General features: G+C 35.5%; 1 protein-coding gene across 2 annotated transcripts in view; it reads right to left on the bottom strand.

Moving 5' to 3' along the window:
• Positions 1 to 22,272, bottom strand: part of MMP16 (matrix metallopeptidase 16) — a 194,117-nt gene that overhangs the window by 39,668 nt on the left and 132,177 nt on the right. For both annotated transcript variants that reach the window (XM_056330637.1, XM_056330638.1), the window contains 2 exons: positions 19,163 to 19,324; positions 16,051 to 16,268 (listed from right to left, as the gene is read on the bottom strand). In XM_056330637.1, the coding sequence (XP_056186612.1) occupies positions 16,051 to 16,268; positions 19,163 to 19,324 (380 nt within the window). The remainder of the gene's footprint in view (positions 1 to 16,050; positions 16,269 to 19,162; positions 19,325 to 22,272) is intronic.

Raw genomic sequence — 22,272 nt, 5'->3', positions numbered from 1 at the left:
CTGAGCTACCTATGAGGATGTTATGGGAGATAAGTGTCAAAAGTCTTGCTGCGGTCAAGGTAGACAACACCCACTGCTCTTCCCTCATCTACCCAGCCAGTCATTCCGTCATAGAAGGCTGTCAATCAGATTGGTCAGACATGACTTCCCCTTGGTGAATTCATGTTGACTAGTCCTGATGACCTCATTGTCTGCCACATGCATTGACTTGATCTCTAGGATGACCTATTCCATCACCTTTCCAGGGATGGAAATGGGGCTGACCAGCCTGTATTTTCCTGTGTTCTCTTCTTTGACCTTTTTGAAGACTGCAGTAGTTGCTGTTGCCTCTTCCAGTGCAGATTAAAACATTTTTTAAATTATATCTTCTATACATACAAATACATAAATTAATGCATATGGACAAATTAATTCTAAATTAAATGTGTCTTAAGACTCCTTTTAGCATTTGTTATTCTATGGAAGTAATTAATTTAAGAACAGTTTGATGTACATTTGGTTAATATTTATTTTTGAAATATTGTATCCTCATTTTGTTACAGTGCTGCTCTCATTAGTAAATGATTCTTTCATTATATCCTTTATTTTAATTCTTTCAGTCTTATTCAAATATGTATTTTATAATTTCTTCACTACCAAATTTTATGTGAGCTTTTAAAAAAAGTTTTGATGCATATCCATCTGTCGTCTCTATTATTCCTGTGTGGACAGTAGCAATGGCATTTATCTATTTGTTTTCTTCGTATACATTAACCGCTCAAAACTACTCTGAAGCAATCAAAACCTGTAAGTACATATAAAATACTTTCAGTTCAAGGGAAAAATGCTATGCATGATATTTTTAAAATGTGCTACAATGTCTTCAGTTATCTTTGGTCTCTGGGTGACACTAGATCTTACATCATACATGGAACTCTGCAGTTTTAGAGATCCCTAAAAACACTGTGGGTTGATCTGGGTCCTATGTGGAAGATTGACACATACTAAATCAGTCATATACTTCCAAGAGCACTTGGGTCTTCTCTTCCTGGAAAATCTTCCACATCAGAATCTGTTCACTATATCTGTTTGAATTACAAGTCTGACAGTTACAGACCTTGCACTATGGTGCAGCTGGAGATGATGTTGAGCAGTACTATTGCTTTTCTGATGTGTCACAGAACATAATAATGGTAACTGATCATTCACTTAAAAAAAAAACAACCAACCAAATAAACCCCAAAAAACCACCAAAACAAAACAACCCCCACAAAAAAAACCACTATCTATCCTTCTGGTGGGTTTCTGTATTCCTAACTGAATTCAGCATTTTAATTCATCCTGATTTCATCCAAATAACTAAAATGACTGAGACTCTATGAAATGTTCCCATTGCCACATGATGATGATGATTCAATATCAAGAAACAAACAAACAGCCATAAAAAAGGCACAATAAAGACCTCTAAAGACATCAAATCTAGGCTTGCAGCCAGGAATCTCTGGAATGCTCACATTCCCACTAATGCTCTGTAGGTATGAGCACATTCATGTAAGTACTGCACAAAATCCTTCATCCACAGGATGAACTTTAGGCCTTTACAGAGCAGTTCACTGTTTATTCCCCCAGTAGTGATTGCACTTTGAGCCTACAAAACCATCTGTAAATTTTCCTGAACCCAGTTCTGTACCCACAGATTGCCTGTACCCATAGGGAGTTCACATAAAAATCAATGAATTCCATGAGTTCATGGAGCAATGATGCATTCTGCACCATGGAAAGATAAGAAAATGGAGCGATTTATATTGTATTTTATTATAAAAGAATCACTGTTTTTCTTCATTAAAACTGAAAAACTTTCTCCTGACATTGTGAAAAAAGTATTCTGCTGAGGTATATGTTATAGTTAAACTGCAAATATTCTAACAATGATGACTCAAATGGAAAAAAAGTATGACACGTTTTCATTAATACACACACCTGTCTATGTAACATAAATCAAACAAGGGATTTTTGATAGATCTGTCTTTGAAACCAGGCAGGTATATAATAGGGGCTAAACAATGAAAACAGGTGAAAGGGTTTGATAAGTAGTTGTATAATAATATGAGGTAAAGATAGCTTTGCAGTAGCTATCTTTGTCTCTTTACAAATAATAGTGTAAAACTGAGTTGGAATGAAGACTGGCTTTCTGACAGGCAGCATTTACATAGGCTGTCAACACATGATCATGGTTCTTGGAAATATCACAGGATATATGATGAGCATAATGTTCAAAAGAGGTAAATCCTTTTTTTCCACTTATCGATGCCTAACTCTTGGTACTTCTCTTATACTAACACATTCCTCTCTTGATGCAGTCTGTGGGAAACTAAATAACTAATACTTTTCTATGACAGTTCGCTAGCTTAAATCTGACAAACGTTGAGCTTCTATGCTATTTGAAAGCTCAGTAATATCAATTTTACAACTGCTTTCATTCCCCAGCTCATCACATATATTTCATACTCTCCACTTTTTGTCCATCCTTTTACAGCCTCTTTTACCATTCCATTAAATAAAATAAAATAAAATAAAATAAAATTATCAAGAACTTTGGTCTTACCTTTTTCCCTTTAATAACATTGTCAAGAGGACTTGAAAATGTGCAATTCCTTAGAAACAGGCAAGATATCAACATAAAAGTATTTTCAAGATTCTTTTCCCACCTGCATAGTATTCCCTAGCACTATGCTATACTGCTTTAGCAACAGTAGCACAGACCTTAGAACAGAAATCTCCTTCCTGGAGAAGACTAACTGTACTACCTAGGAGCTTATAAAAAAAACCAAGGAATTTTTTTGTATGTTTGTAATTTATATTTTCTACCCTTCTTGGGCTATGAGAAGAGAAAAAGGAATATTAAGGTTTGTTTGCCTGCATTTTTTCTGTAACTTTCCCTGCCACCTCCCCCCCGCCTCGATTATATTCTATTTCTCATCAGTCTGAAATCGTTGACTCCACATTTGCAAAGAACAGACATACAAATATGTGAAAATGGTCCAGGATAGACTTACCTTTGTCAAAGCAAAACAGACCAACCATTTTAATGAAATCAGAATAACTGTTTTCTCTACTTGTTTGCCCTTATCACTTTATCATGTGTAATATGGTGCTTCACCATCTGCCTGAAGAGTGAGCAGACTATTTTAACAACTACTACAGATATGCCTGAGTCATCAGGCTCTCTGTAATGACTTGGGCACTTTCTGAAAATCACAAAGGCCAGAGGAGAGCAGACTCAATTCCCTTCCTTTATTTTTATTCCCAAAACATAAGGATTAAGTCAGCATGCATTGGAGGCTATGAGCCTAGATAACCAAAAGTTACTGACAATCCAAGAGAAGGTATGACCTGCTTCATCAAAATTTCTAGTTGAAGGCAAGGAAAATGCTGAAAGCAGTCAAGCAGAGAAATTATGATTAAGCTAAAGCCATAAATGCTTGTTTCTACATTCTTTAACCCAGCTAGATACCACTGTCAAACCAAGAAAACTGCAAAACTCCAAATAGAGCACAGAAGGATTCACTCAGAAAAAAACAAAATTTCACCTAAATGAGTAAACCTGTGACTTGTGAACTATGGCATGTCTAGGAGATCATTTAGCATAATTTCCAGCTACAGGAAGCTTCTACGTCTATTTTCACCGTGGAAATAAAATAAAAGTCATTATCATTCACTCTTGTTGGCCAAAAGCTTGTGAAGATGAGGGAGTAACAAACTATATCTGCCAATATTAACCAGAACTATCAAACATCTATTCTTATTATTGTAGGAAAACAGAAATTAATATTCCAAATATTTTTCCTAGTTGTAATACAGTTTTCATTTCCTTTAAGCAGGGATCTTTTTTCTGTAGAATAAATTGTGATATATTTATATGACTTATCACTATTTTCATGTTTCTATAATACCCATAAATTCATACACATCTGTGTTTCTCTCCATATGCATATGTATGTCCCTGTCCATGTTATGGGGGCTGGACTAGATGATCTTTTAAGGTCCCTTCCAAACCAAACCATTCTATGATTCTATGCCTAATAATAGCAAAGCATTCACAAGAAAGTATGAGGGGAAAAAATTAAAGAATGAATGAAAATTGGGCAAAATGTTCCTAATATAACAGTAACATTACAAGTTGTAAAGGAAGGTGGATGTCAGTGGGTGAGGACATAGCATGAGCAGATGGAAACCACAATGTACATGTCACACACAACTACAGCCTCTCTGAAGAACTAAGATTACCCTGTCCCTCCCTTCAAGCTTCATAATCACTGAAGCCAAACTTCATGGGTTTGCAACACATGCAATTGATGTGATACTAGTTGTAGATGCAGTATGTGCTCATCCTACCACTTACCCTGTCTCCTGCTCTCTCCACACCACACATTGCATGGATTCTCTGAGGAGACCAGAAGCATGCAGCGTCCACATGAGTCATGTCAGAACCACAGGTGGGAGGAAGAAACAGTGAGTAATTTAAGTATTTCCTCCTGGCTGCAGTAGTTCAGGGAAGTCCATGCATAAACAAGAGACTGAAGCTTCTCTAACCAGGGTCTTCCACACCTTTACACACTCTGTGTAGAGGAAATGGAAGAGGATCTACCCTACTTATTTCAGGGCCATACCACCTTGGTTCACATGTGCACACCTATAATGAGTAGATATGAAAAGAGGTATATCAGCCTTCAGAACTGCATGGGCTGGTATACCTATATGTAAGAGTTTTTAAATCACAGAGTAGAAAATATGTAGCTATTCAGGTCAGACTACAGTTTCTTTGCAAAAAGAACCAGACACTTCTAAACAATGTAAGAATGTGTTTAATTTTATATGTGCCAACCTTTTAAAATGCAAATAAGTATAAATTTCTGTTAAGCTTCCTTTTTTGTGTGTGTATTATCCTCAGTGGCCATGGAAGTCAACTAATGCAACACTCCAAAGGTCAAAATGTCCCAATCTTTTGCCCCAAAATCTAACTATTGTAATCGTGCAATAGAGGAAATGACTATTCTGAGATACACTGAAACTAATGAACTAGCTAACTAAACACAGGTAGTGGACTAACAAGAAGCTGTTTGCAAATGACCTGGCTTGCAAAAGTTCACACAAGTCACTTGTGAAACAGCAAGATGTGCAGATGAGGGCATAACCAAATTCAGATTTTAAAAATATACAGCATGAGTTAAATATATGTTGCTGATAACTCAGTCTTTCCTGTTGTTGAAGGTATGAATTAAACAATAAGCTTTGATAAGCTGGTAACATGAAAATAGGGGAAGACATGACATAAACTCTCTAAGTGTGTGTGTGGGGGGGGGTATAGAGTAAACTATACAAGTGTATGGGGGTTATTTTGGATTCAAGTCACTGCAAGCTAAGATGCTAATATATGTTGTTTGATCTCAGTTTAATGCTTTTGATCCATGAAATTGTGCTGGAAACAACAATAAAAATTCTGGGTACCAAATCTAGCTTTGAGTAGCATGAAGTAAAGCTAAGTAAAACCTCTCCCCCATGGAAGTGGCAGGATTAGAAAAAGACTGTAGAAGTTGATCCTGTAAACAGTGGTGAACAGTGATATTCTTGGAGTGACTCAGTTTTGAGGTTGACAGCGATGGCCAAAGAGAAAATGAGCCATTAAGAGTGGCATATCCAGCAAAGAGCAGCCAACAGTGACAACTGTCATGACACGGCAAATATGAAAATGGTAGATATTCAACTGTCTTTGCTGCCTGTCTCTGTCACCCAGATACAGGGATTAGATTGTGAAGAAAAGGAAGGATTTTCTAACAGTGAATATGCAATATTGTAAATTACATCTGATTACAGATAAACTGGGAATGTACCATTTGAAGCAGTAAATGACTGTGGGTGTTATAAAGGGCTGGCCAGAATCACTCTTAAACATCAACAAAGGCTCCATCATGATAAAATTGAGGAGAAACATTGGTGAACTGCAAGAACGGGAAAGGGTTTAACTGTCATTATTAAATATAACCTCTGACCTAATACAGTCTCTTCAGTGAAGATATTCTCACTGGACAGATATGTTGAATCATTAATTAAAATGATCCCTGTCTCATTTTGATTTATAGACTGAACAAGTAGTATAATCAAATTTGATTTTGCATAGGAAAACATGGTTTTATTTCATATGCTTTGTATTACAAGCTAATCTGCTGTTTCTTGTTTTATTTTACCTAATACATTTTACTCAAAATAGATAGTCTCCCTGTCATGTCACAGGTACCTAATTCTGAGTGAAATCTTGAATCTGTTACAGTCAATGGATTTTTTCCCATTACTTTCAACTGGGCCAAATTTTCACTCAATAAGCAAGGAAGGCAACACTTAAAAATATTCAAGTTATAGCTTATAAAAAAGAAGAAAATACAGGATTTAAATAAACATCTATTATAACTCCTTGATATTTTTCAATAGATTTTCAATAGTATGCATAGAAGTAACTGATTTGTTGCAAAAATAAACATGGGTGCTGTTCTAAGTCCTTAAAACCTCAACTGTTTAGTAGCACGCTGTTTTGCATAGGAAATGACTAATGCAGAGAAACAAATGAGATGAGTTTCTTTTCATTTAAACTTCTGTATTGTAGAACCTCAACACCTTGAAAGGGGAACGAAAAAGAAACAAAGAAATTAAAAATACACAAATAGTTCTGGAACATAAGGCTTTAGCTGTAAATCAAGATTAAGCCAGTATTTTCAAGACTGATCAATACCACTGCTTGAAAATGCTTCTGTTACAAGCCATTCCAATTGTTTCTCAAAATGTTTACCTAAATTACTTGAAAGACCACAATTTTGTACAACAAGAAATTTTAATTAAGCCTTGTACTTGAAGTGTTTCTGCAATTACTCCCTTTGGTTCCATTAGGCTGTAGCCCCAATTAAAATGTATTGTTAATATTGCAAGATAACACTTGCTGGTAGTACAAAATTGAAGATATGCTTCCATGTAATTTTAGATTATTCCTTGCTGAGAGTTTTTGCAATTTTTCTTTGTCAATAATGCTTTTTTTTTATTCTCTTGCCAATGGAGTATTTTTAATCGGTTCACTCAAACTCTGAGTCTCTGAAAACAGGCTACTTCTACAAAATTAAATACCTTTTGTACCCTAGTATTCAGTTAATGCTTTTTGTCAATAATTTTTGTTACAGTAAAATAAAAAATGGAGACTTCATTCACTGACTGTAGCAAGCAAATTCTGCAACTATGAGGGGAAAAAAAAAATCAGGATTTGATCTTTCAACTGTCATTCACATAGTTAGTCCTTACTCAAGTGATTATGCCCACTGAGGGCTTATATGTATAAATTTTCCCCATTGAGATTCTCTGTCTAGGCTTGAGTTATTCATAAGAAGTAAATCTGCCAGATCAAAGTCTGTCACATGCATTTGTTTATCTGTATTACCAATGTCTTTCACTTTTTTAATAGGCAGAACTGTAACTGTTCTGTATTGCTTGCATTGGATAGTAAGCAAAACTTGTCCTGACTGAAAGCATGATTATGTTAATGGTCAATGAATTTCAAGACAACCTCTTGACATATGGGGAGAAAAAAGGAACAGCCATAGTCAATGACTAAGAAAAATAGCAATTCTAAATATAGAATAACTCCATACAGGCATGCTATTGGAAAATCTTGTGGATTATCTTGTTGGGATCATGAAAAAGTCATTATTCTGTATTTCATTCAATATTGTTAAAAGTAATTTCGTAAGAATATATAAAAATTTGACCCACTCTGTCCTTTTGCATAAAGAGAGTAACAGCCATCTTCAGATTCCACCAATTCCATTCTATTTAAAAATCAAAACAATAAAACACTTCTAAAGAATGACTAATTCTTGGAATTTTGGCCTATGATTTACAAGGACTTACTCACATTTTTCAGATTTTATTAGTTTATAACTAAATGATAAACAGGAATTTGTAAGATTCATGTTTAACTGTGAAAACCTTTACAAATGTTGTCCCAAATCCTACTACCACATTTGTATATGGCTCCACACAAGTACTTGAGTGTTTATGTTAAACTCAGACTGTCCACCCCATTGTGAAAACTCCAGAAGAGTCTGAAATACCTCTTTTTATTCTGTGAGGATTCACTGGGGAAGGGAGGGCACCTTGTGGTATTAACGGCTCATCATGAGATGGCGGGAGTCTCACAGACAGGATGCGGTCAGTCTTTTTGAATAAAGTGTTTTAGCCCACTGCCTGACCCTAGAAAGGAGGGGGATTTCCTCTGAAAGCTGAGATAGAAGAAGGATACAGTAGAAGATTTGTCTTGCACAGCTGGAAGGGGTGGATATTCCCCCCCTGCAGTCCCCTCAGCAGTGCTTTGTGAGCAGCAGCCACACGCCCCAATCTCCTCTGCCTGATCTCTTCTTCTGAGCTGAAATACAGAAGTTACACAACAGTGTCCTGACCAAATCTCACTAGCTATTGCCTGTGAGGGCTGTGTTCCAAAAGAGATGGTGGACCAAATGCTACTGGGAAATGACTGGGTAAAACAGTCAAATTTCAGTGGATTCACAGAATCATGGAATGGCTGAGGTTGGAAAGGATCTCTGGGGGTTTTGGGAGAGTATGAAGACACACTTAAATCCTCCTTTTGAGGAAAGTGGGAAAAAAAAGGTAACACAGAAACATTTTGGGGTGCTATGCCTTTTTAGTGCTCATATTTCAATTGCTACAGAAAATCACAGAAGGCCTGAGGTTCAAAGGCACCTCTGATGATCCAGCCCCCTCCTTTGCTCAAAGCAGTCAGCTTCAGCAAGTTGACCAGGTCTACGTCCAGTCACTTTTTGAGTATCTCCAAAGATGGAGACTCCACAACCTCTCTGGACAACCTGTTCCAGTGGTTAACCTGTAAAGGTTTACAATGAAAAAGTGTTTTCTTATGTTTAATTAAAAAAACCAAACAAAAAAAACCCAACAAAAAAACCCATTCTGCTTTGTTTTTCTCTCAAGGAAAAGAAAACTAAGGATATTATTCTGTAAGGTCATGGTGATATCTTGGGACAGCTGTTAAATCTTCCTCTTCTCCCTTGACTGCATTGCAATGCATATCGTTCAAACTTATAGTATGGAGGTACGTACCATCATGTCATGCAAAATTTGGTACGAATAGAAATAATAGTATGTGTTTTGTACATGAGGGTTTATTTGCATTAAGATTGTATGAGTAATTACATGTTAACAAGGTGGTAACGCTACTTGCATTAGATGAAACACTTGTGTGGTACGCTTTCGAGGGCTCAAAAGACACCAGTATCTAATGGATAGCTGCCCTTCAGAAAAATCTGAACCACATGTGTAGTGGAACTGTTTGGCCTCAGAGGAGAGACTCTATCTAATTAAAAGCAAAGCACATATGATGGACATGAGAGGAGCTCAGTACCATCTGCTCTGCTACTGATCAAATCCTTTTACACTATATTGTTTCCCAATGAAAACATAGCCTTTTGGAAAAAAATAGTACTCTCTCTTCTGACAAACCTGAAGTCCTGCTGAAGATACTGAGTCAGGCATCCTGCTACAGTTACACTTTTTAGCGGGCTAGTACATGAATAATAGGAATTTTATTAGCCAGATAGTACAGATTGTTAACCATTCAAGTTGCATAGAAGTTTCAATAACATATATATCCATTACACTGGCCCTCTGTAAATAAAGCCTTAATAATATAGTTATAAGTTTCTATACATAATATTTATATGTGAACAAATATGTAGGTTAGTAAGTGCTAGATAGTAAGTATAGCTATGACAGTGTTGCCATCTTTTGAATGAACATAAAACTATTTAAAGAAGTCCAAGATAATTTTTTTAAAAGGTGAGAGCGTGGAAGGATTTTTAATTGAACTGTTCTGGTACAATTATTACCCAGGTGATTACATTCTTGTCTAAATTCCTTTGCAGCTGGATGGAATATACTACCCACTTTCCATACAGTGATGAACAGAGTGTGCTTTCCATTTTAAAACTGTGAAATGTGTGAGCTAAAACCCTTCCCTGGCTTAGAAGCACACCAAAAGGTTTAGGTAACATTTGGAAAATATTTTTACATCTGTTAGTGAAAGTATCCATTTATCAAAAATATACAAGCTATGACTTTTTAGTATTCCAGCATGTCCCTGCTTTTTTTCCTTCTAGACAACCTAGTTTGTTTTTGTGTCACAAAACGTCTTCCTGTATATTTCCAATAGGCTTGGTCTACTGTGACATGTTGAAGTCCCCCCCTGAGTTTTTGCTGCTTTTCTCCTTCTTTTTCAACATATAACCTGAATTGCCAGAATTAAAGCAGCTCTCTTCCCTGATGAGTTCAAAAATGTCAAATTCCACCAGATTGTTCTTCCTAGCATAATGATACAAAAAGTAGGGGTAAATGAGTCTTCTCTCTCTCTCTGCAGACTTCGCTACTTCCACCCTCCTGCTCCCAGTCTTTTACAGCTGATATGTTAAGTGGTTTCCCCTCTCAGATCCCAAAGTGTCTACTTCTGCAGCATCCTCTGCTGAACTTTCCCAGGCTGCAACTGACAGCCCAGATACCCACAGCATCACATGACAAAAACCAGCTACACAAACAGACCAGAAGAACTTTGAAAAAATGTCTTCAACGTCTTTGAAAAAAGGCTTTCAAATATGGTGAAGTCAAGTCTCATACTATAGCTGTTTCTTTGTCTCTACTTTTTATTATTAGTATTTCCCCTCCATCTCGTAGATTTTTTAATAGACTTACCAGGTATGATTACATAGGCAATGCAAAAATGCTTTAAAAATTCCTTATGTGTCTACCACATATCAAGAAACCTTTTTTTTTTCCTTTGTGTTTAAAAGTACACTCTATATAAATACACAATCCTGAAAGGGATATTAAATGGCATCTATACTGTTGTGTATGAAAACAACTGTAGTCTAAACTAATGCCAAAGGGTAATGACAGCCTAATTGGCTTGGCTTGTTCAGCACATCATAAATGTTTTTACAGTGGTTCTTAGCAGATGAAGAGTCAGAAAACAAATTTCTGCAAGTTGTGGAGAAATTACTATAAAATAGTAAAACACAGCCAGTTAAGGCTTTCCTAAAATTGGTTCCATATTCTACCATCTGTAATGTTAAAATTTCAGAAGACATTTGTCTGAGCTGCAACTGCTATTTGTCTGATGGACAAGCTTCTTTCTCTTATACTTACATTTCAAAAAACACCCTAGTATATGACAGTAGTTAAAAATGCTGTTTTCCAGCATTTTTAAATTTTTAAATTTAAAAGTGAGTTAACTTTTCTGAAAGGAATACTAAAACCATTATAGATAACATAGGATCCATTCATTTGTTTCTTAAGGATTTAGCATTAAAAAAAGAAAGGACCAGTGCAACCTCTATGAGATGTTCTGTGAGGCAAAAACCTGTGTCATGTAAACAAAGAGTGACTCATCCCTTTAACTTCCTGATTATGCAGGACAAGTTCCACAGATTTAGTGCTTACTTTTCTAGATGTAACCTGTTAAAAAACCAAAGGATTTTGTTAAAATCTGTGAAACTGAAAAGGACATAAAGAAAAAGGATAGTAACAGCAGCAATACAGATTGTTGATGCAGAGCTAGAGGTAATTTTGTTGCCAAGGAACAATCTGCATGAAGAGTCAAACACAAGCTGTACATGCCTCAAAAATAACAGAATAAGCAACCAGTGTTATTTTATCTGCATCCTTTCAGAGCCAATATGTTCTGTGCAACCACTGGCTCCTTTTTAACTGTGTAAAAGATTCAGAAGTTTTTAACATAAGTATCTTTATTGATAGGACATCCTAGATTATCTTCAAAACTGTTTTTCTACATAAGACTGGAAAAGCAGTGTGAATTGCTCAGAACACAGGAAGAACTGGAAATATACGCTGTAAACTTCTTCACTAATGGATCTTTTCTGGTGACCTTAGACAATGGGGTTCCTTTTCATCATGACACAGTAGCCCTGGAGGTACTCTCTGGAGACTTTAAGGAGAGAACAGTATGGTCGGAAACCACATATTTTGTGACAAGCAATGGTTGAGAGGTTTTTCCATTAAAGGCAGACAGTGTCATACCACTCTGCACAACTTTCCCAGAAAGGGAAGACCAATTTGTTTTTCTCCATTTTCAGCCATTTTCTGTGTCCCAGGGGAGTTCTAACTAAACAGAGGGAGAAAATAGCTGCAGAAAAGATTGGAAATGAGAGTGATAGCTAAACACTAATTGCATTCAGCATAAATACAGAAGCTAACTGCAATGTCAAGATAAAAACTTGGCACTCATGAATTTTGGCATAGAAATTCTTCTGTGATGGTGGTTGCTTATATCAGTTCAACCATGTATTAAATAATGGCAATAATTTAAAAACTTCATTCAATTAAGGCAAACTTCATACACTTTAAAACATCAGTTGATGATAACTGAAACAAATAGTTACAATACACTGATTTTAACTAATATTTTTTTTCTATAGCATACTGTGTCTCCAAGCTTACAACTAGCAGGGGCATTTTAAGTGCATCTAATTTAAAGAATTCAGGAAGAAGTCCTTTTGGGACCATACATTTGTAAGTCAGTAATCCATGTATATTTGATGAAAAATAGTTTTGTTTTCCTTAAAACCCAATCATTTCTATCAAAACAATTGATCTGCAAAATTCCATTTGGTGATCTTTGGGGAATCTTGAACAAGTTGATTTACTGTTGTGTTTACTGTTCAGGTTAGATCAAGAATAGTCCTTCTTCATTTTATTTCCATAACCCTATTTTATCAAATGTTATTAGGATTGTTACTTTGTTAAAGTAATGACAAAACAATAAAAATTGATGGATAAGTGTAAATTCCATTTTCCTTTTAAGTTTACTGTTATTCAGTTTTACTCTGGATATATGCATTTGAGAATGCTAGATAATCTTAAAATTACAAACAAAGCTCATCAATTTGACTGAACATAGAAAATGTTTCTAGTATTCTGATACTCTTGAATATACCTAATAGTTCAATAGCCAAGAGAAAACAATTTTCTTGAAATTAATATTGTTTGTCATCTACTATGAAAATCCATAGTGTATCTCAAACTGTTATCTTTCCTGCTTCAGTTTTATGTTGAAATGAGAATTTAATTATTTAAAAGGGCTCACATTCTTCAACTCTGCGGCTAATTTCCCAAGTAATTTCAAGGATTATTTAAAAATTTGAGCTCCTGAGTTTGAGACTTGCCCATGAGATGAAAAAGTGGCTACTTTCAATTTGAAATTGGTACATGGCATACATGCCATTCAAAAGGCAGTAAAGGCTACCACTACACAATCATTAGAAACCTGTGGATAAAGACAAAGAAAGAAAAGGATATCATTTGATTAGCCTCCAACTTTATTAATTTAACTCATCTGGGAACTATCCAGCAGTAATTCTTCCAATGAAGGTCATAATTCTTTAATTTTTTCCATGCAGTACAGTACTGCTGTCAATCCTCTCCTCTTTTCTACCTCTCTGTACTTGGCTCTCAGCCCACCATGCATGCCTTCCCAGTCTATCCTTGTACTAGCATTAAGAGGCAAGGGCAAAGAGCTTTGGGTTTTTTGTTGTGTCAGACCACAGAACTTCCAGGTTTGTTTCCTCCACTGCTGGATGCTTACCCTGTATTTAGTCCCTATTCCTGTTTATACCTTCTGTGAATTAATTCCTGCCCTGCTCCTGCTACAGTCTGACATGCTGAGCTTTTCCTTATAACTTGTCCCCCTGAGATTCTGCGAAGCTGAAAATTACTTAACCCCCCTGACTTTTCTAATTCCTTCTCCCCTCTTCTGCTCCTTTCATATTCCTCCTCATACACTACCCACCCCACACCCCCCAAAAAACACCAAACCAAACCAAAAACCGCAAACCACAAAAATACAAACCAATCTCAAACAGGTAATGGAATTCCTTTAGCAGACAAAAATCTTCATTAGCAAATTAATGTACAAACCCAAAAGTTAAGGCCTACTAACTCAAGCATTCAGACATGCAGACTACAAGATCAAGATTTATATACTTAAGTAAACTCCAATGCTTAGCATCGTAACCCAAGTCATGCCTTGCCACGCTCCCAGGGACATGAGTGGGACCCTTAAAGAAATCTGGACAAATGCCATCTCTTTCTTCCCTCCCAACACTTTGCCATTATGATTATAGCAACTTCCTTTCGGAGAATCAGACTCTAAACATGAAATCTACAAACGCTGTGTTACTGGTCATTTCTCTCTGATGAAGTTTTACTGTGCTACATCATTAGGTTGTGGTTCATGAATGGAGTTGGAACATAAATGCAGTTTGGACACTACTGAGCACACAAACTGTACAGTAAATATATAGTGTTAAGGTAGTAAGCAGTAAATATTTTTTTGAGAAAACTTAATATGCATTTTCAAACAGATAGGTGACTGATTAGTAATGGTAGTGAATCTATTTATCCAGGTACACAGACTTGGCTAGACAGGAAATTCTGTATTAGTGGGATACCATTTCACTATTTATTGATTTATGTCTAAAACGAGAGTATGTTCTATTGCTTTTGAGGTGGATGGCATGAGATTGAAGTAAGTATTTTAATATCCCATTTAATGTCCATTTAGAAAATTATATTCTTCCTTAATCTTTGACTTTTAGTCATAAAAGGACTGTTGGTTCAGTACCTTCCAATGTCTGAAGATATACCATATATTCAGATAGAAAGGGATGACAGCCCCAGGGCTGGCAAAATCCTTAGCTGTTTATGGGGAAAATATTTCCTGCCCATTGGGTTGTGAAAGTAGCTCAATAATTTTGAATGAATTAATGTAAAGCTATTTGTTGTATATATTTTTTTCAGGTATGCTAAAGAAAGTGAAAGCCTGGGTAGTAATGCTAATAAGATTTATATGGAGTGATAGAGTACACCAAAACAAAGCATATAAGGAAGAAATGGGTCATCAGAAAGGACAACAAAAGCCATTTAACTGGGAGCTTCATTCATGTTTGGGGAAAAATTCATTGCACTTCCTTTGTACCAACACTACTGCTGAAGGGAAAAAGTGTTATCTGTTCATGTGAAAGGCTCTTCTCTACTGATAATATTGAAGTTAAAAGGAATCATATTTGTAAAACAAAGAACCCACACTTCCTATTGCTTAAGCAAATTTGACACATCAGTAGTTCAAAATAATAGATTATCCTTTTGCTTGTTTCTGGAATATTTGCACAGCATTACCTATCAACAAATTGGTTTAAGATTTAAGAGGCTGAATAGTAATGGTTCTGTAATTATTCTTCAGCATTCAGTGCCTTCTGGAAACCATACTGCAGATCATCCTACTACGATAGCTTTGATGTCCGTGAGTCTTAGCAAAGGCCTTCTATCAAAAGATAGCCTTTCAGTTCAGCGTGTTTATTTTGATTTCTTGTCTATACCACATTTTCAGCTCAGAGCAAGAAGATGAATAGAAATAAACAATGACAGATTTGCAATAAGATTCTTGTGGCAAAGACCTTTACTTAGATATTGTGGTTTCAATGAAACCACAACACAATGACAAACTTCCTTTATAAATGACAGATCTAATTGTAGAGTTAAAATTATAGTTCAGGGTGGTGGTGGTGGGGAAGGTATTGAAGACAATATCTACTGTATTTCTGGATGTGGCTGTATTCCCAATGAAATCATTCCTATTATTCATGAGTTGATTTATACTTTTTATCTCTCCACAACATGCAGTATTTATTTACCCTTACATTTTGAGGCATTGCTGTTTCTGCTGACATGGGTATTTTCCCAAAATAGAACATTACAGCAGTCCTCTGCTAGACATTCAAACCATGTGTATGTTTATTTTTTAATTTATTACTTGAACTTTGTAACTGTGAGCAGGCTGGGAAACTGGAGTCATAATGAATGAGAGTTTGCTTAAAGAAAAAAAAAAAAAGGAGAAATGTAGACATTTGATGTAACATTGAAAAAGTCACAGCCTCCTACCTTGAAAACAAACATTTCCCGTCGAAGAATAGCCAGAGTGTTGAAGTTCCCATCACAGATGTTAGGCTTGGCTCCGGGATAGGAAGGTTTGTCACCAGTGGGTGGCCGAGGAGGTTTAGGTTGCCTGTCATTCTTCCGCGGGTCTGCTGGAGGGACTGAACGATGTGGGGGCACTGTTGGAAGAGGTCTTGTTGGTGGTGGGATCCTGTCAGGTGGACCTTTAAAAATACAGCAGCAGGATGTAATCTACGTGCCCACCAGTGATACTCGAAGAAATACATAACAAAAACGTGCTGTAAGATATGCAAATCCTACTGTGCAAGGGGAATGGAAAAAGTGACCTAACACACCTTACCTGAGTTGTTAAAGGCTATAATGAATGACTACGAAACCCAAGGAAAATTATTACTTTTCATCATTCAGAATCTTCCTACTTTATTGGAACAAGGTTCCAATAAAACCTGCAAAGGACGCATGGTCTGCCATCATTTTGGGTGAGTAGTTCATAGCACATACTTTACCAACTGAGTAAGAACTATTAAAAAGGAATCATTGTCTACTGTACAAAATAAAAGAAAACAAAAAAACTGTTCCTAATAAGATCATCAGCAGTCAATGGATTTTTCAGCTCACATTTTTAACTTCCACTCATCAATTTAGATATGCATATATGTAGCATACCTGATATTTCCTACTGACTCAATTTGTAGGCCACGTAATGTCATGTGCATTAGTGACAGGACATTCACAGCTTTCCTCAATGGCCCTTGCTATGTATAGGAGCTCTTGAAACTTGACTTCACATCCTAGGCATCCATAGAAACAAAAACCATAATTCACGTTTTCTTCAGTATTATGAAATTGATTACTTCTTTTTCTAATTTTTGTTTTCCAGTGAGTCTTACAAAGCTAGATACCTGGTAATTAAAGGAATTGTTCTGAGGATAAACAGATTAAGAAGAACTAAAGTTAAAAACTAAAACTCTGTACAGTGGTTTAAAAATATTTTTCTTCTTTCAAATACATTTTCCATCATAATATGCAGAGTTTGATCACAGGTGAAATAACTATCCCACTCACGGTTTCTCTACCTGAAGTCAAAAGGCCATCCTAGGTAGACGCTATTCATAACCTTAATGGCATACTGAATGACTTGCAATGGGAGTACTGAAAATGCTTTTCCCTTCCTACACATATTACTATGTTACTTATATTTTCCATGTACAAAAAGCTAAGAAATTTCAGTTGGATCAGTAAAATTTATGGAAACAAGAAGAACACTTTAATTTTACTCATTCTATTTAGGCCTCCCTCTTTTAAAAAATAAAATTTGCATGACAGTCTTCAGAAAGACTTTTGAATAGTAGACAACTTTAAAACTGCATAAATGGCATAAATTTGAATTTCTGATACTTTTTCAAAAGAAGTATACTTTTTAAAGAACAAGATGGACTATGTAAGGAAATATTAAACTTGCCAAATGGTTGTCATACACTTTAATAAGGCATTTATTTCATTCACAATTTTAAGACTTGTGACATTTATAATTTACAGCTAATAATGGTGTTTCAAGGAATACTGCAGACCAAAGTAATTATTTTAATAGGTGTGACATTTTTATTGAGGCATATGATTCCAGATCACTTCTTGATTTTAAGGGGAGCAAAGGAATCAGTTTGCAGTAGCTCATGTTGGAAAGTTTTTAACCCTAAAGCAAATTTTTTCATATGCCATTTGGTGATGATGTCAGATATTACTTCCCAGGGGTAACACATTTCTCCTTATGTATAGCCCACAGCTGTTAGAGCTTAGCAGTTAGTTTTCAGCAAAGAATTCTTGTCTAGCCCTTAAGTCTAGACTACCAACTTATGAGGTCATGAGAAACAACCTTCATTCCAGCTAATCACACAGCAAAAGAAGCAACCAAACAAAACTTGATCCGCCAATCATTTTGAAATTGCTATTTATGCTTTATGAAAATACATATCAGTGCTTGTTAACCTTTCTTTTAACGTATTTTTTAAATTAATATAAAACACCATGGAGGTTGTGGAGTTCTAGTTAGCAGTACAGTAATTCTACATGATCATAGCTCTTTCTAGTAGTTAAGGTAAACAAGGAATGGCCTTGCCAATATTCAATAGAAAACTGACAAACCTTTAAACTGAAAATTATTGTGAGTACAAAATTGAATCCAATACTGAATTAACTTGGGAATGTTAAGCAAGGTGATTCCAAATGATATGCACTGGATACATAGTATTAACATACAGATACCACAGATTTTTCACTGTTGGAGAGAAAAATATATTTTAAAGAAAAAAACCCAGACTATTTAATAGATAACAACAGAATCAAAGTCTTTAAAACAAAAAATAAAGCCACATCTTTGGAAATGTAAAGGAACCATAATACAGGAGTTAGTGTTACATTCAGCTCATACTCAGAATAATGTTATTGTTTTAGCTTTTTTCTTTTTACTTTTCAATTACCTTGCATTGTCAAATTGAATTCAATACATGCAGAATTTATTTAAATCATGTGTCTTTTATATCAGGCCACAAAAACCCTAAAGAAACATTTCTTAAAGAAGTGGGCCTTTTTGCCCCTAGGAAGCTCAAAATCTTGGGTTGCTAATAACATTCTTTTGAGATCAATTTGCTGTTTATCACAAGAAAGGGTATTTCTGGGACCACAAATTTTGTACAGCCAACGAACTGCTTAGTATTATAATTGATAAACTGAGACATAATCAATTCATCCAGTTACACTATCTTGGACAACTGTTGAAATAAGGTTGTTATGCTTAAAGGCCTGCATTTCTTAATATTTTTGTAGTTTGGGACACTCTTGCAGATATTTTCTTTAGCTTTTTTTTCAAACATTGAAAATTACTATTCCAGCTCAGTGGAAATGTGAATGCAAGCTTTGAACAGTGAGAAATAAAGTAAAAGAGCTTCATAAAAGTCTTTGGCCTGCTCACAAGAAGGCCTCTGGCATAACAACTGGCAGAGCCTACGCTAACAAACAGGTTTGGAGATGTGGTATGGACCGGAGGACCTCATATATTCTAAAGCAAAAACATATGTTGCTTTATTAGAGCAAGACATACCGTATATCTTCTGGATGCCCTGTAAATCATCATTAGGTAGTTTGAAGTTGTCAGTTTCCATATACTGATAAAATGGAGCCATGATTGCAGTGGGATCATTAGAGTGCTCCAAGCCCAGAGCATGTCCCAGTTCATGTACTGCAACTAGAAACAGATCATTCCCTATGAAAAGAAGAAACGGAAAAAAGACCTTTGAAACCATAAGCATAGTAAAAGAAATAACACAAGTAGAGGGCTCTACATTTGAAAGACAATTTCACTGAATTTGAATTTAAAAGGGTAATGCTTAATAATTAACCGTAAGTATAATGTGGTAGCAAAGGCAACTTCCCCTTCTTTTAAACAAGGAAACCATTATTGTTATAATAATGATACTCTTACAGCACCATAAGCATCATCTTTTTTAATTGGTGTGCATGGTTAGTGTATGGTTCAAGTTTCATACCTCCTATCTAGGCCTGTGTGCAGTTTCTGACTTGAAGTTGATGTTGCAGTTAACCAGACTAAAAGTGCTTGCATCAAGACGTAGTTCCAAAAAGGAAATATCCTTGCTGTGTGTGGTAAACTTCACACACTGAGGACTACCTATTTAGGACAAACCCCACAGGGAACTTAATTATCCAAGTGCTTGTAGTCAGACCCCTGCTAATTGTTTGCAGGTGTTGTCCATTTCTGAATCACCATAACTGAAATTCTCATGAGGAAAATCTGTGTGTTGTGCTATCCTCAAAATAGGACACCTTTATTTATTTCATTGTGTAATTCCATTGTAAGTGTAGGTGTTTATTAAAGTATTAGAACTTTTTTTTATTTTTGCAGGTCTAAAAAATAAAATACTGCACTCATGTAATAGACTGATTTAACTTTTTTGTTATTCCCTTCTAAAAATCATATTTTCATTTTTTATTACAGGGTATTAGACACAAGTAGATGTTTTGGCAGTAGAATTATGGCTCTCTGTGAAGCAAAACCAAATCAAAGCAAATGGGATTATTTCTATAAAAATTTCAGAGCTGGACCCCTATGGTATTAATTTTGCCTATTTTTATTCATCTAAGACTTAGTTCAGCACATGGTTCCATGACTCTTTTGTACAAATTCTGTCTGTAGTCAGCCATGAGACATTGGAAAAACGTTTTACATCAGGAGAAAGATTCTGGTCACTTGGAGAGGGTCACATCCAGGATATTGCTCATTTTCACCAGCTAAGGATGAGGATAATCATCCTTCAGAAGTGTGTTCCTGTTGCACTGACAAGATAAGTATTCTAGATCAGCAGCTTACGCTGAGCATCTAACTTAGATTGCTGGAGTCAAGTGAAACAGGTGCTACCTATAGTAGGTAGTCCCTTGTTGAAAGAGCAGTATATATAATGAAAGGCCTATACTGTGGCTTAATATACAGAGGTACATTGGAACAGGAAAATGCTTGACATAAACTCTCATCCTATATTCTGTAAATTCTTTGGTGGTAAACATCTATTTTTCACTGCTGGCACCTGATCTGGAATTCTATGTACTGTTATATTAATAGTAATAATATTAAAAAGTTGAACTTAGCAAAAAAATTTAGACACGCATATACATATATATTTACAGAACTTTGAGGACACAGTTGAAAACATAGTAATTTTTCAAGTATTTTCTCTTGTTGACACAAAGAAATAAACTTTCTCCCAAGTACATATGAAAGGGGAAGCACTTAACTGTAGATGTCTTCATGATGTTATGGAGCCATGCTGATGTTTGTAAAATACATGTTTTATTGAAAACATGGAAACAGTCACAACTAAAATGATGTGCTTAGTTGCCACAGTCTTTCCATGTCTTTCTGATTCTTAATCCAGAAACATGAAAACTAAATGCTCTTACTTTTTTATTCAGTATAACTGTGCAGAAAAATTATGCTTTTCAAAAATTAATGTGAAATAATGTGCTTTCAGAAATGAGAAGAGTTTATCCTATCATTTATAATTATGTGTTTTCCAGATGAAATATTTTCATGAAAATATTTTTCCTGGGATACAGTTCTTTTTATCGTAAAGCAGATTCTCAATGTGCTGTTTTAACAGGTTTGATAAGCTTGACTTCCTGGTGATGAATGCTTCTGATATCTGAATCTGCCCTTCCATATGCAAGTTAAAGCTGATCTTGACATTATCTCATATGTATAAACCACAGCTTCTGTAGCTAACCACAGCATTGAAAATGGTGCACAGGACCAACTCTGTAAAGATTTTCATTTTGAACTTGTAAGGGAATAATTAATATAATTTTAAAAAACGATAGGCTTAAGATGGAAAGACATGAAAGAAGATGTTACTCTAGTATAACTATTGTACTGTGACATGTCTCACATTATTTTTCAATTATTTTCTGCATTTTATGAAAGTTAGAGTTCTAACCTAGGTTCAGTAGATTGATATATTTCTTTGTCTGGCATTAACTTATATATTAAAGATGCAATTTTCTTTTGCTTTTCAGACCTTGTGAAAGGCAAATTTTCCTCCTAGATTTGTGCTTCCTACATAATAATTAAGAATATTAACCAGTCTAGGTCCTACATTAATAACCGTACTAGTAAGCTGGCTACAGTATTTACTGACACATTTTAAAATAGTTTTACATTAATAGCATTTATTTCTACCACTCTTATTAGAGTAGTACATATCAGGAGACCAAAGAGTGTTTTACGTGTGGTATTCAACCTCTGCTGTCTGAGGTAGGAGGTCTGGGAAGCGAACTTGTTACAATTTCTAAAATTTCAGGAAACCACAGTTGATAAATAGTCTTGGAAGAGTCTACTGCTTCTCTCTATTTGTTCCAGTTATGAAATGCATGAAGAATCAATACATCATTTGGTTACCAGTCCTCACTGAGTCCCCATAAAGATCTCCAGGAATTTCCATATTTCGTTCCATGTTGACCTGGAAGGGGTGTGAATTACATAGTAACAGGGAAATAAATATAACACACTGTCATCTTCTGGCACAACTTCTTTCTGGGATCACAGATAATGAGCATATGGTAGATCATTTCCAAAGTAGTACTTCTAAGTGACAGTGGGACTATGTCAAAGAACAGATATTATGCGGGGGGTGGCTGTTTCTT

The sequence above is a fragment of the Falco biarmicus genome, chromosome 3 (genome assembly GCF_023638135.1).
Source record: "Falco biarmicus isolate bFalBia1 chromosome 3, bFalBia1.pri, whole genome shotgun sequence".
NCBI lineage: Eukaryota > Metazoa > Chordata > Aves > Falconiformes > Falconidae > Falco > Falco biarmicus.
The sequence above is the reverse complement of the archived record's forward strand: the minus strand, read 5'-3'. Positions and strand labels throughout refer to the sequence as shown.